The sequence below is a fragment of the Oncorhynchus mykiss genome, chromosome 21 (genome assembly GCF_013265735.2).
Source record: "Oncorhynchus mykiss isolate Arlee chromosome 21, USDA_OmykA_1.1, whole genome shotgun sequence".
Lineage (NCBI taxonomy): Eukaryota > Metazoa > Chordata > Actinopteri > Salmoniformes > Salmonidae > Oncorhynchus > Oncorhynchus mykiss.
The window spans coordinates 51,068,895-51,085,263 of record NC_048585.1 but is presented as its reverse complement, the minus strand read 5'-3'; the positions used below and the strand labels follow the sequence as shown (position 1 = coordinate 51,085,263).

The 16,369-nt window shown below is 40.6% G+C and overlaps 1 protein-coding gene across 1 annotated transcript; it reads left to right on the top strand.

Moving 5' to 3' along the window:
* The first annotated feature begins 1,252 nt into the window (after window positions 1–1,252).
* LOC110500670 (phospholipid scramblase 2) lies at window positions 1,253–15,888 on the top strand. Its single transcript, XM_021578160.2, has 8 exons — window positions 1,253–1,411; window positions 6,510–6,589; window positions 8,685–9,049; window positions 9,207–9,249; window positions 9,365–9,585; window positions 11,927–12,088; window positions 12,296–12,457; window positions 12,614–15,888. Exons 2-8 carry the CDS (start codon window positions 6,577–6,579, stop codon window positions 12,671–12,673), a joined length of 1,026 nt encoding a protein of 341 aa, XP_021433835.1. The 5' UTR covers window positions 1,253–1,411; window positions 6,510–6,576; the 3' UTR covers window positions 12,674–15,888.
* Window positions 15,889–16,369: the final 481 nt, after the last annotated feature.

Below are 16,369 nucleotides of genomic sequence, written 5' to 3'. Positions count from 1 at the left end.
TGATCAGTAGAAGATTTATTAGCCCATAATTGAGTCGACATCGCCCTCTTGTGGATGTTGCTTTTTTGTCAAAGTTGAGAAAATGTTAATGACGTAGTCATGTTTCACTTTACAGTGCTCGTTATCTAGATGTATGTGCGCCTTACAAATGTTCTTGTCTACTGAAAATTGTCGGGTGGTTTACAGGGTCGTTTCTAACAAGTATTATGCTGCGTTCATAACCAAGTGGGAAGTGGTATTTACCAGTTGTGAAGTCGCAAAACCAATTGGATGCATTCAGCGTTTTGAACTTGTTGAGAAATGCTGATTGGCTAATGACCCACGAGCTACGTCAATAATGAACTAAAAGTAAAGATATCATGTTTGTAAACAAATTAGCTCTCAAAAATCATATAAATAGATAGCTTTTAAAAAAGAATGTTTTGTTGCTAATTTTTTTTATTTTTTTTATTTTTTATTTCACCTTTATTTAACCAGGTAGGCAAGTTGAGAACAAGTTCTCATTTACAATTGCGACCTGGCCAAGATAAAGCAAAGCAGTTCGACACATACAACGACACAGAGTTACACATGGAGTAAAACAAACATGCAGTCAATAATACAGTATAAACAAGTCTATATACGATGTGAGCAAATGAGGTGAGATAAGGGAGGTAAAGGCAAAAAGGCCATGGTGGCAAAGTAAATACAAAATGCTGCTATCGAGGTCATTTCATTAGTAGGTGCGTCAAAGGGCAGCATGTGGGTTGGAAGGTCAGCAAGAGGTTGGAGCTCAGTTATGATAGACACGTTTCCCAATATTATAATTACCAGTTGAGGGACATTGAAGTGGATTTTTCTCAGTCATATGTGGTAAAAAGCTTAACACCTTCCCACTTGGTTATGAACGCAGCATTAGCCTATGTTTTCCTCCCCTTTTTCCGCAAACCAGGGCTATGCTAAATTATACTTAAATAATTACTTTGCCACAATGAATACTCTGTAAGAATAAGAATGTATTGAAATCAATTGATACTCTTAAGCTTTTAAAATTTATTTGAACGTAAAAATCCTGTATGTGTTTATCTGTTTATGATGTTTTGTTACATTTTTTTAAGAAGGATGTATAGATTTTAATTAAATATTTGCATTTTTCATTAAAAAAAATATGGAATTGCAATAATAGTAATAATACAAAAGTTTAGTACGAAAATGTTCTCGAACGTTGCAGAAAGAAATACCACAAAACGTTGTCTCCTTTCAATTATGGGTCTTGTGGTAGCACCTAAAGGGGCGGGGTATCGAAAAGAAGACGAATGTAGCCGATAGCAAACAAGATTGGCAAGCAAGTAGGAATTTTCCTACTATTCTAATTGTCCTCAGTTTTTCGGGGAAAGAGCCACCAAACATCGCCTTTTTGGTCATCTGAAAGGTAAGACATTCCTGCAATCTCTCTCCCTTACTTTCACTAATGTAAAGACAACGGACCACGAAGGTTAGAAAAGTTGTTTGGTGTTCAACATGATTGAAAACATTAGGCTACAGCCTTTTCTTCAGTGTTTCTGGAGGTATTGAACAATGGAAAATATAGCCCATTGTACAGTGTTCATATTAGCAATACTAACGATCAACATGCAGCAACAATAGCACAAAGTTCCATCGAAAGTAGTGCTGAGCGATTTATCAAAATGTCTGTTATATTTCAGTTTTAAAAACAACTTATTGACCAACGTCTATTCAACTACTTGAATTCCATTTAAGACTTTTTTTTCTGTGAGCTCAATACGCACATTGCGCAGTTTGTCTAGCGAAAAATCAGGGGTGGATTCAGTACGTTTTTACATTGTGGAACGTTCAAGGAAACGATGCTGTACTGAATAACCAGTTGAACAACGGGGAGGGATTGGGGAACGCTCTTTAAATTGTTTTTTAAAAATATATAAACTAATATCTAAAAGCAAAAGAGGTATAGTCACATGCATACAAACTAGTTACATTGCCAGGAATCCTAAACAAACAAATCATATTCATTACTAATACAAGTTTTAATTGCCTTTGTTTTTCTTTTTAGTTAGTGGTGCCATTGTTTACTCATTTATAAAGTGAAAAGTTAGGTTTTGAATTAGACCATTTGCATTTGTGAATATGAAATTTACCTAGTATTATTAGCAGTTGAATTAAATATGCTATGTCAATTTCTGAAATAAATCATATCAAAACCATTGTAGTACAACCGGTTCTATTTTTTTTGTAACAAAATTCTGTATGTCAATCCAAAACATTCTACTATAAATACAGGCAAAAAACAAAGGCAAAATGGTCTCCTTCTCCATTCCACAGAAATCAGTTATATTCAGCTTGAATCTTTCCAAAACATGTTTCACATGATAAATTCTATGTAACATTAAATTAAACTTCCTTTACTTTGTTACTGATACAATATTTGTTAGCAGTTTTCCATGCATTCCCGCATTGTATATCACCAAGATATTTGACCAAAATAATCTTGCTGAGGGAATTGTATCACAAACAATATTCCTAATCTGTTTATTACTACATTTTCTTTGATGTTAATATTGCCAATGAATATATTTTAATGTAAATCTATGCTACTCACATCAACCACAGAGGAATTTAAAAGAGATACAGCCCCCTGGGGGAACGCTGTCAGCATGGCCACTCTGCTTTTATGCTCGTCACTCATTGCTTCAATCCACACCTTGCCACTTCCACCGAACGGGAGCAAATATACCTCAAGTCTGGAAACAACGTGTCGGTCAGTACAAACTTTTCCGCAACGTAGCAAACGTTCTAGTGAACTGAACACACCTCAGACCAAGCCGGAACTGTGCAATCTAGTAGTAGCGAGTTGTAGCTTCCAACAGGCCAATATTCGTATCTATATAGTTTAGCACAGCAAACGTGGTAATTTAAACCTCTTAAATGTCAAGTCCCCATATTTTTTTATTATTTGTGTTCATTCAATTCAGTCTGGGCTGAGAACGGTAGCCCCCATCTGCAAAAGCATGGTTGGCTATTGATTTGTGCCTTCAAATCTTTGGTATGACTTACTACCATATATGGGCAAACGACTTTATAAGGCCAGGCCAAGCCGATGACCTCATTTCAAGATTGCTGCTACCTACATTCTGTTTACCGTTGTGACGCACAAACAAAATAAACACGGAATATGTTGATATACACTGAAAGCCGGGACTCCACCGATCATGAGTATATCTTATTTGTCTGCCTGTGACCGACCATTATTGATAATCAGCCCCGGGAGTCAAAATGTTTATTTTACACAATGTTTTCAGCTAACATTTTACAAGGTAAGCTTAGATCCGGTCGGTCTTTGCGCTATAGCTACATGGGGGCGTTACATATGAACAAATCTAGCCTATTGCCAATGATATCTGATGCATGACTTATTGGAAGCATAGATTGTCTTTGTGCATCAAAAATATGATGTTGCCTGCTTACGCTCTATATCCCCTGTCTGCCCATCTGGACAAGAGGAATACCTATGTAATAGAGGGCGACAACTTGAAATGGCCCTAATTAAATTGTTCATAACAATCGGTAATCGGCATTTTTGGACACCGATTACACTGCACTCCACGAGGAGACTGCGTGGCAGGTTGTCTACCTGTTATGCGAGTGCAGCAAGGAGCCAAGGTAAGGTGCTAGCTAGCATTAAACGTATCTTATAAAAATAAAAAAAAATACATTTTAACATAATCACTAACAACACATGGTTGATGATATTACTAGTTTATCTAGCTTGTCCTGCTTTGCATATAATCAATGCGGTGCCTGTTCATTTATCATTGAATCACAGCCTACTTCGCCAAACTGGTGATTTAACAAGCGCATTCGTGAAAAAAGCACTGTCGTTGCACCAATGTGTACCTAACCATAAACATCAATGCCTTTCTTAAAATCAATACACAAGCATATATTTTTAAACCTGCATATTTAGTTAATATTGCCTGCTAACATGAATGTCTTTTAACTAGGGAAATTGTGTCACTTCTCTTGAGTTCTGTGCAAGTAGAGCCAGGGTATATGCAGCAGTTTGGGCCGCCTGGCTTGTTGCGAACTAATTTGCCAGAATTATGACATAACATTGAAGGTTGTGCAATATTTAGACTTATGGATGCCACCCGTTAGATAAAATACGTAATGGTTCCGTATTTCACTGAAAGAATGAATGTTTTGTTTTTGAAATGATAGTTTCTGGATTTGACCATATTAATGACCTAAGGCTCGTATTATTATAATTAAGTCTATGATTTGATAGAGCAGTCTGACTGAGCCGTGGTAGGCAGCAGCAGGCTCGTAAGCATTCATTCAAACAGCACTATCAACTCCCGAGATTAGGCTGGCAATACTAAAGTACCTATTAGAACATCCAATAGTCAAAGGTATATGAAATACAAATGGTATAGAGAGAAATAGTCCTATAACTACAACCTAAAACTTCTTACCTGGGAATATTGAAGATTCATGTTAAAAGGAACCACCAGCTTTCATATGTTCTCATGTTCTGAGCAAGGAACTTAAACGTTAGCTTTCTTACATGGCACATATTGCACTTTTACTTTTTTCTCCAACACTTTGTTTTTGCATTATTTAAACCAGGGATTGCAAATATGTAATAGCACTGGGATTGTCTAATTTACAGACATATGCCACTTTGGAGAGGTTTTGGGAGACTTGGAAATGTCCCATGACCTCACCTGACACCACTTACTAAAACATCTGCCCATTTCTAGTTGTTAGGTCTATCATCCCATTTTTTAAAATATTGTTCACATGTTGTGGAAGCCATCTGATGCGTTTCCAGCGCTAGTCATCAATAATTCACTTATAGCTTGTCGATGAAAGATGACTTTCAAAATAAAAAATAAATGTTAGTGTGTACTTGATCTTGTGTGTTCTGAATTGTATATCCTATCTTCTGATCATTTCCTCATCTCCCAGATGTCACCTTTCCAAATCTACCATGTTTTTGCATTCAGAAAGTATCCAGACCCCTTCACTTTTTTCACATTTTATGTTAAAGCCTTACTCTAAAATGGATTAAATTACATTTTTTCCCCCTCAATCTACAAACAATACCCCATAATGAGAAAGTGAAAACAGTATTCAGACCCTTTGCTATGAGACTCAATTGAGCTCCGGTGCGTCCTGTTTCCATTGATCATCCTTGAAGTTTCTACAACTTGATTGGAGTCCACCTGTGGTAAATTTAATTGATTGGACATTATTTGGAAAGGCACACAACTGTCTATATAAGGTCCCACAGTTGACAGTGCATGTCAGAGCAAAAATCAAGCCATGAGGTCGACGGAATTGTCCGTAGAGCTCTGAGACAGGATTAGGTCGAGGCACAGATTTGGGGAAGGCTACCCAAGAACAGTGGCCTCCATTCTTAAATGGAAGAAGTTTGGAACCACCAAAACTCTCTTCCTAGAGCTGGCCGAACTGAGAGATCGGGGGAGAATGGCCTTTATCAGTGACGTGACCAAGAACCCGATGGGCACTCTGCCACAGCTCTAGAGTTTCTCTGGGGAGATGTGAGAACCTTCCAGAAGGACAACCATCTCTGCAGCACTCCACCAATCAAGCCTTTATGATAGTTGCCCACGGGAGCAACTCCTCTGTAATATATACATGACAGCCCGCTTGGAGTTTGCCAAATAGCTCCTAAAGGATACTGACCTGAGAAACAAGATTCTCTGGTCTGATGAAAGATTGAACTCTGGCCTGAATGCCAAGTGTCACATCATGAGGAAACCTGGCAACATCCCTACGGGGAAGCATGGTGATGGCAGCATCATGCTGTGGGGATGTTTTTTCAGCAGCAGGGACTGGGAGTTTAGTCAGGATTGAGGGGAAAGATGAATGGAGTGAAGTACAGATCCTTAATCAAAACCTGTTCCAGACAGTTCACCTTCAAACAGGACAACGACCCTAAGCACACAGCCAAGACAACGCAGGAGTGGCTTCGGGACAAAGCTCTGTGTCCTTGAGTGGCCCAGATTTGAACCCGATCGAAAATGCACAGTAGAAAATGGTTGATCTCTGACTCATCACACCTATCCTCCAGTGGAGACTTGATGGGAGGAGCAATAGGAGGACAGGCTCATTCCAATGGCTGGAATGGAATAAATGGAACATAGTCAAATGTGGTTTCCATGTTTGATACCATTCCAGCCATTATAATGAGTCCGTCCTCTTATTGCTCCTCCCACCAGCCTCTGCTGATATCCCCTATACACCTTGAAGCCTCAAAGAAAGACTTAGTGTGTGTGTACTGTGTATCATCAACCATGTTGCCCAACCACATGCTTTTTGAACATTGTGGCAAATTCACTTATGTATGTTTAGGATTCTATGTTCGAGAATATTAGAGGAGAAAGTTCCCTTTTTTTAATAGCGGCCTTGTTGTGAATAGATTGTCTAGAACAGTGGACATGTTTTAGTGTCATTCACCCCCCCCTCATTTTCTCTTTGTCTCATAGCGATCCCGGTAGTGGACAACAGAGAAGTCTGCCTGCTTTCCCCTTTGCGTCCAGTAACTAAGTCATCATGTCAGCCCCAGGTAATGTTTTCTTCTCTACGTCTCTGTTGCTTTAGATATAATACTGGGTTGTTGTGATGTCCTCATAAATTGCGTCTTTGCATATCTTTTTGCATGTGTTCATATTGTTAATGTGATTCTGTTTGCCACCACTAACTCGTGAGTGTGACTTTTGTTTGTTTGTCTCCTGAATAAATGGATAACTTCACCTACTCCACATTCCTCGAGCCCGCCACTGAAACCTTATCCTCCCCAAAAGTGTTCAAATAGAGAGGATGTTTGAAATGGGTCACACTTTCAAAGAATCCCCCCCCCACACATGTCTTTAATAAATTAAAATGTTGATACATTTTAAATACGTAATGACTAATGTTCTTTGCATGCCCCGAAAATATTCCCATTTTGTATTTTTCCATTCGGTTGTTTACAAAAGGAAAACGTGCTAACATCTATGCTATGGACCTTCCCATTCTTGTTGTAGGTGTGTCTGTAATCTGGGGGAAATTTCTCAGTAAAAAGCTAGTTAACTTGGTCTGTGTTCCTTCCTTGGAGGTAGTGATTGGTATACTATTCAGTGGGTTGCTCTGCTCACATCTTTTATTTTTCAGATGCTGGTTAAAAAAGGCCAATTCAATGTAAAATGACACCTGCACTGTGATTCATACAACCCCCAAATGATGTCTTCCTATAAAGGGAGATATTTGTCACAGGCACTACTTTTTAAGAGGGCTTCTCCTACCAGGTTGCAGCCAGGAAACAAGACACTCCATTACTGTCTGACTGGCTGCGTTCTTCCATTTACCAGTCAAATGACTAGCAAAATACATTAGGGACTCATGTTAGGAGCCTTTGTTTGTCTTTACCCTGACCGTCCCTCAATAACTTGTTTAACCACTGTTGAGTCAGGGTACTGGCCTGCTAACAGACAGACATTTTTGGCCTGGGAACTGAGGTTAACTTATGTGTGGTGAGTTTGATCGTAAATAAGGAAATACGCTTGTCTGTAATAGTCTGCTTTTAACATGCCCAGTCAGATTTCAATTAGATTTTTACATCTCCTAATGCTCTAATGACAGTATAGTGTTCATGAACCTTGAGGTAATACAAAAGTTGTGTTGAGAGAGGTATATAAAAACAAATATACCTCCTTCCACTGTGTGTCTGGGTGGGTGTGGGCAGCAGTTCACACCAACCCATAAACACATGGATGTTGGTTCACTGAGGTGTCAACACAGACGTGGTGTGTATTTATGAAACCACTGATGGGCAGGAACTGTTCTCGTAACTGTCAAACATGTCTTCTAGATATTATAAACAAACTACTTTAGTACATTAGTTATACACCTTAACAAGCAACTGTTTTTCTTAACTTTACAAACCAGAAACCGGTTTTATCTGACCGACATGGTGGCTGAAAGCTTGCTCCGACAGGACTGTTTTTGATGGTGTTTTTAACACTCTTTTTGCATGGGTTATATTTATGATTACAGTTTTACTTCCCACCATTGCAGTCAGACAGATTTGAATGTGTTATTTTCCTGTAGCCATACTGAATGTCTTGTCTGTATAGCAGTCCAGCCACTGCCTGATGAGAATAGTAAGCAGTGCTAGAGATGCTTTTACTGGAATTAGATTCTGAGCAGGAGGAGAGCAGGCCTACTGCTGATTCTTGGCAACAAATCCCTAATTTTCCTGTTGCACCATAGTGTAATACCCCACCCCCCCAGGATTTGTATAATGTTATTTCAAAGTATTCGAGATAAGAATTTGAAACCAGAGCTTGGCGTATAAAAGGCTGACTATGTTGATGTGAACTGTGTGTGACGATTATTGGGATAATCATGTGGCGACTGAGTTTGCTGGATACAATACTTTTGTTCCTTGCAGTTTTCCATTGAAGCGGGTGTGGTGTTGGGAATCCATTTTGTGTCTAACAATACGGCCCACTTTTGTTAAGCAAAAGAGTCATTTATTTTATGTAGAATCTCCAATGCACTTCATGAGCCACCAGTTCTCTCACCCCACATACTTGCGTCTATAACTCCACATTCATGTTTAGCTTTTTATTTATATGAATATATTGTCAACATGAAAATATTTGTATTTCCTCCTATAGGTTACCCATCCCCTCACCAAGGTCCTGGAAGTTACTCCATGACCCCTTACCCTGTTCCTCAGGTGGGGTATGGTGACCCTAACCAAGCTCCACCACCGGTTGGCTTCCATATGGGCTACAACCACCAACAACCCCAGCCAGGCCACCCAGTTATGTACCAGCCTGGACCAGTAGGCCAGGGCCCAGGTCCTATGCCCATGCCTGAATATGGTGCACCTCAGATGGGTCCTAGCCCAGGCTATGGTGGTCCCATGCCCGGGCCCGAATACGGTGCTCCTAACTCAGGGCCTCATGCAGCCATCTCCCCAGCCCCTGCAGGAGTTGTGCCAGTCGGCGTTCCACCTGGTCTGGAGTACCTAACACAGGTAGGTTAGGCTGGGGAGTAGTGACATAACAGGTTGTCAAATCCACTGATTTCACCAACATCATCTGTTGTCACAGTGTACATGCTGGGGTTTGTTTTCTTCCATTCTCTCTTTCCATATCTATCGCTCTCTCTCTTCTGTGTTTCCCATGTTTCAGATTGACCAGATCCTTATACACCAAAAAGTGGAGTTGCTGGAAGGTGAGCTTGCTAGTCTTCTCTTAGTATAGAGAGATCAGGACAAACTGTGTTCATTTTAAACTCGCCTCTCTCACCATCCCCCTCCCCACTTCTCCCTCTGTTTTCCTCTCCTCAGCGTTCATCGGCTTTGAGACCAACAACCAGTACGAGATCAAGAACAGCCTGGGTCAGAAGATCTACAAGGCCAAAGAGAAGAACGACTGCTGCACGCGCAACTGCTGCGGCGCCCTGCGCAGCTTCGACATGAAGATCAAGGACAACATGGACCGTGAGGTCATCCGCCTCATACGACCCTTCCGCTGTGCCTCTTGCTGGTGCCCCTGCTGCCTGCAGGAGGTATGTTGGCGTGCTGAACACTGACACATTACAGTACTTTGACTATATAAACAGGACCCCAACCATGGGGGAGAGAAAAAATAAAAATAAAAAATATATATATACATATACAGTGAGGGGAAAAAGTATTTGATCCCTTGCTGATTTTGTACGTTTGCACACTGACAAAGAAATTATCAGTCTATCATTTTAATGGTAGGTTTATTTGAACAATGTGAGACAGAATAACAACAAAAGAATCCAGAAAAACGCATGTCAAAAATTTTATAAATTGATTGGCATTTTAATTAGGGAAATAAGTATTTGACCGCTCTGCAAAACATTACTTAGTACTTGGTGGCAAAACCCTTGTTGGCATTCAGAGGTCAGACTTTTCTTGTAGTTGGCCAACAGGTTTGCACACATCTCAGGAGGGATTTTGTCCCACTCCTTTTTGCAGATCTTCTCCAAGTCATTAAGGTTTCGAGGCTGACGTTTGGGAACTCGAACCTTCAGCTCCCACCATAGATTTATGGGATTAAGGTCTGGAGACTGGCTAGGCCACTCCAGGACCTTAATGTGCTTCTTCTTGAGCCACTCCTTTTATGCCTTGGCCGTGTGTTGGGTCATTGTCATGCTGGAATACCCATCCACGACCCATTATCAATGTCCTGGCTGAGGGAAGGTTCTCACCCAAGATTTGACGGTACATGGCCCTGTCTGATACGGTGAAGATGTCCTGTTCCCTTAGCAGAAAAACACCCCCAAAGCATAATGTTTCCACCTCCATGTTTGATGGTGTTCTTGGGGTCATAGGCAGCATTCCTCCTCCTCCAAACACGGTGAGTTGAGTTGATGCCAAAGAGCTCCATTTGTCTCATTTGACCACAACACTTTCACCCAGTTGTCCTCTGAATCATTCAGATGTTCATTGGAAAACTTCAGACGGGCATGTATATGTGCTTTCTTGAGCCGGGGGACCTTGCGGGCGCTGCAGGATTTCAGTCCTTCACGGCGTAGTGTGTTACCAATTGTTTTCTTGGTGACTATGGTCCCAGCTGCCTTGAGATCATTGACAAGATCCTCCCGTGTAGTTCTGGGCTGATTCCTCAACGTTCTCATGATCATTGCAACTCCACGAGGTGAGATCTTGCATGGAGCCCCAGGCCGAGGGAGATTGACAGTTCTTTTGTGTTTTTTCCATTTGCGAATAATCTCACCAACGGTTGTCACCTTCTCACCAAGCTGCTTGGCGATGGTTTTGTAGCCCATTCCAGCCTTGTGTAGGTCTACAATCTTGTCCCTGATATCCTTGGAGAGCTCTTTGGTCTTGGCCATGGTAGAGAGTTTGGAATCTGATTGATTGCTTCTGTGGTCTTTTACAGGTGTATATACTCCCTTTAAGAGTTTATACTCCCTTTAAGAGTGTGCTCCTAATCTCAGCTCGTTACCTGTTTAAAATACACCTGGGAGCCAGAAATCTTTCTGATTGAGAGGGGGTCAAATACTTATTTCCCTCATTAAAATCCAAATCAATTTATAACATTTTTGACATGTGTTTTTCTGTATTTTTGCTGTTCTATCTCTCACTGTTCAAATAAACCTACCATTAAAATTATAGACTAATCACTTTGTCAGTGGGCAAATGTACAAAATCAGCAGGGGATCAAATACTTTTTTCCCTCACTGTGTATGTGTGTGTGTGTATATATATATATACACACACACACAAAAAATAATCATTATGTTGAGTCTTAATATATTGGTTTTTTTACCTTCAGGTTAGCATTGTACATACAACTTTGCTAAAAAAAAGTGGTAATAAAAGCATGCAAACTATTGGACTGGAAGCCATTTTGGATTGTCCTAACGTCTCCCCAGTCCCTGTGCTTTGTAAAGACTCATGAATGACACTGAATGGTCCTTTGTCAGTCCAAACCCTCTTGACTGTCTTGATCTGGTGCCATCACTTTATCTTTTAAGCTCTCTGTTGAATCCCATTGCTGGCACGCTAACTACAGTACATTCCTATGAGATGTCAACGTCCCTTCTGACTGCAATTTCACACTTTAATTCAGCATCTATGGAGACATAGCTTGTTACCATGTGAAGCATGGTACCTTTGTCTTTGCAATGGTTGCTAAGCCAATAGAATACACCAATGCACTTCTCAAATCAGTGCCATATTTCATGTCGACGCAATCTTTGCAGTAACCAAAGCACCTGCTATTTCAAGCCACAATGTAAGGACCGAAGCCTGATTTTTGTTGTTTTTTAAAAATAATTGTATTTTTATTTTTAAATAAAAAGTATTTTTAAGCACGTTCAAATATCTTTAGTTTTCGATGCGTGTGTCCCTCAGCTCGAGGTCCAAGCCCCGCCTGGCACTACCATAGGCTATGTGTCCCAGGACTGGAACCCCTGTGTGCCCAAGTTCTCCATCAAGGGTGCCAACAAGGAGACCGTGATGAAGCTGGAGGGACCCTGCTTCGCCTGCAACTGCTGCGGGGATGTCAACTTTGAGGTGAGGGGTCATAAACCTGGGGGTTAAACCACTTCATGTCATCCAATGGAGGCACTTGGGAGTTAAGCTTCCATCGGGTTGACTATTTTTCTCCACCAAATATAAATCCACCTTGACATCTCTTGTAGACCAGAAAAGATTGTTGCTTATCAGGCAAGGTGGAAAAATTAGTATCGTATTAAAGTCTACACCCATCTAATCCTTTAGCTGACGGGGAAAGATGGAGGCAAGCCCATCGGCCGCATCAGTAAGCAGTGGAGTGGCCTGCTAAAGGAGGTCTTCACTGACACAGACAACTTTGGCATCCAGTTCCCCCTGGACATGGACGTCAAGATGAAGGCCGTGCTCATGGGCGCCTGCTTCCTCATTGTGAGTCCACCTGTTTAAATAAAGATGTATTCGATTCAAATGTAGATTTTTCTAATCACAGAACTTGATGAGTAAGGCCTATCACTGAGCTAATAAGATGTGCAGTTGTTGGAGGAAATTTCGTTGACATTTTCTTTCCTCTATTTCGCTTCATAGGATTTCATGTTCTTCGAGAAGGTTGGCGACATGAACCAGCGCAACACAGTCTTCTCGTAACAAAGGAAAAAGGAGGGAAAGACCGAGCGCTTGATTCAATGCACTCTGTTTTTCAGTTCCTGTTCGGAACCCACTTTTTTTCAGATTCCGGATGAAACTCCTTCCTTATTCCAAAGCTTAGATGAAGCTGCCATTCCATGCCAGTCCCAGAACGCTTTGTGTGAAACAGCATGAGACCTTATCTGACGATGAGCTTTCCTTTGCGTCAAAATTGCCTTTCTGGACTGTTTCTATCCGTCCAAATGTAAGAATCAGGAAGTTTTTTTTTCTCTCTCTTTGTTATCTATATGTGTGGGTTTCAGTACAGTATAGATGGAAAAGTACCAGTTTTTTATATCAACCTAAATTGACATGCTTAAGATAACCACCTGAATACCATAATGTTTAAGTAGAAATATTACTCTACATTTTGCGATTTCTGTTTTGCATTGATATATTTAGCATCAACATGTCATTCATAAACCAAATATATATGTTAATACATGTCCATCTTTCTAAACTTGAAGCAGCCATCAAATGTATTACTGTAGTGATCTAGGTAATTTCATGATTTAGTGTAGTACTTCTAAACAGATTGTAGAATTTGCATGGACAATACTATAGTAACTATACCAGCTATGGTGTTATTAGCTCCTGTATCATATTTTGTAAGACGATCATGCACATAACCATACAAAGTATACTTATGCGCTATGGTGAAAACTAGTCGTTTGAAAGACTGGGACACTACCAGTAGTGGGAGAAGGCTCATTTTGACTAGGAATGCTTGCGCTAAATGTGTAGGAAAATGAGAGAAACATATCTGCAGCTATGTATTCTAAAGTGCTCTTTCTCTAGCCTTGTCTCATACAGTATGTGTAACTATGTTGTCATGCCACACAAGAGTTGGCTATAGCACATGCAGTAGGGGTCAACGAGGCTCCTCTTTCCCTGCCTCTTTTCTCTTGGCTTGTCTCCCTGACTTTGTGCACTGTTTGCGGTGTGCATGATCTTTTCTGTTGCTATGGAGACTGTCACTCCTTTTTCGTCTCTAGAGATGAAATCTGTGCCAGTAGAAACTGAAAGGAAGAGGGCGTGGTGAGAGGGGGAAACCGGAAAAAGAGATGTGGGTAGTTAGAAGGAAATAGTGGGTGGGAGAGAACATTACTGAACATTGAGGTCAGGCGGTTAGCTTCTTAACAGCCTGGAAAATAAGAGTCAGGGAAACGCTTTACTTTCCTGTGTAACCATGCTATTATATTAGTGAGATGATGCCTTACCAATTGTGTTGGGAAGTATACTGTACTCACCCGGCATAGATCCTTAATGGTTGTTTAACAGATTTGAATGTCTGTTTCAATGTTCACTTGCATACTACTTAAAATGCATGGCCAATACATTAATTCATTATAAGTAGTATTCTAGTATGGACATTGGTACGTTACCATGTGATTGGGAGGAGTATATTAACAGATCAGTGGAACTGTGGCGCAAATGTTGCGAAGAGCAGTCGTCCTTGGAACAAAGCATTGGAACAAAGCGTTAAGTCTTTAACCTTTATTTCACTTATGGGTGTGTCTCAAGTTACCATAGAGATGGATAGAGGACTCTTGTGCCCCAAAGCCTGTTTTAGCATAGGCAGTGCCACTGACTTTCACCAGTTGAAGTAGTTAATGGGGTGGGACTTCCTATGGGTTAAGGAAGGATCACATAATTCCATCTGGGTCATCAGGAGGGATCAGCCAGTTAATTATACTCGTGAGAAAACATTCCACAGCTGCAGGTGACAGTAAATTGCAAATATTGGCTTTATACCTGTTTAAACACATTCCAGGTTGCAGTACCCTTTCAGTTTGTTTACCAACTCATAGAAGGAGTAGACAGACATTTGATTGCTTTAAAGAGTGACTGCCTTTTTAAGAAGCAAGGAATACCTTTGAAAACAGCATCCATATGAGTAAGTTATTCTAGTGCCAAAATTGACTACAAAGTGTAAATAGGATTATTTTGGTGATAAAGTCAGGAACAACGGGTAAATGAATGTTGGGATTTGATGATGTCCATTTGCCCACTAACATGGGGTGAACAGCTTCATTGATTGCTCTCTATCCAATAAGCATAGACAGTGAGACAGACCTGTCCAGCAGCTCTGACTTAAAGTAAGACGACACGTATCATATTTTACTTGCGAAATACTGAATCGGTCAGGAAACACACCTCCAAGACTCTTTAATGGAGATGCCCATGCGCTCACAGATGCCATATCACAAATGCCAGAATGGGGCAGATGCAAAGAAGAGTCCTCTATCAGTCTCTATGGTCTAAATGGATATCGTGTCCCTCAATGGGGTGGGGCTGTGGTTCACAAAAGTGCCTTCACATCCCAACTATCTTCACTGTCAAAATGTCCAAATTGTTTCCCTATTGTAATGTACTACTTTGGGCTAAATTGGGAGTAGGGAGCTATTTTGGACACAAGTATCTGTCGATGACTTCTCCAAAGCCACTATCATGAAGCATTGAAATAGTGTCATATTGCTGTGTTTCAATTTAATATAGGCTATACTTTATAAAATGTGAGATTGTATTATTGCCATTACTGTGCTCTGTATGCGATAGCTTAATGTTCTGTTTGTGTAAGCATGACCCCTATCAAGGAAATAGCCAATGGATGTGTTTCTAGTGCATTTTCTATGTTTAATGATTGTAAAATGCAATCCTTAAAAATAACCTCTGTGATCTCCATCTTGCTAGCTATTATTTTGTATTTTATTCAAGTGGATAGGGTAGTGAAATATGAAGTGATGTAGTTCTATGTCAAATTGGCGTTTTACGTACAGACGTGTTGAGGTGAACATTTGAAAATCGTGGGAGGCAACCCGGATGTCTAGAGGCTGCATTGTTTGTGGATAGTGCTTGGGGTTTGCATTAGGCAAATATGTCAAACATTTAAATGCTTTGGGGCAAGTGGAGATGTTTTGTACCATTTTTGTTTCTGAACATTTTCCTGGGAAACTTTTCCAAATGTTTTTTTTTTTTTTTTTTTTTTAATTTTTTACATACAAAAAACCCTCACTCCATTGTTTGTCAAAATAAATGGCAAATTGATTAAGAAAACCAATCTTGTTCTGAGGCAGAAACTAATGTGATTGGGAGATTGGTTACTTTCATGCAAGCAATCTCCACCTGGAGGATTTACAGTATACTGCAACTAATTAAACCTCCACCTCAGCCTTTTTTTTTTTTTTTCACTTGACATTTAGAGGTAGTTTCCAGAGTCGACATCTACAGCATTAAACCTTGAATGCCATCTCAGCATTGTTGACAAAAGCCTGGCTCTGGTGTTTCACCTTTCATCAAGGAAGTTGTGTGTTCTGCTTCTGACCAGGAAGAAATGTGTGAAGGAATAAGTGGCACAGGTGTAAGGAGCTTGCCTCTGAATCCTGATGTGGGTTAGATCCCAGGCTCGGCACTTGAGTTGACTTTGCGGGGGCTGGAAGACTAATGGGGGTTCCCCGATAACCACTGCTTTGGCATTGCATGGGAGAAACCCCAGGATTTAACCCCCCCCCTACTTGTTGTACCCTTCAGCCATCTTTGTAGCCATGGCTCACTGACCAGGAGTCCATGTTGTCCACATAACCTTGCTCCAGTGCCGGGTTCGAACCTACAGCCCCATGCTTACGGGTCGAGATCCTTACACCAGAGCCAACAGAC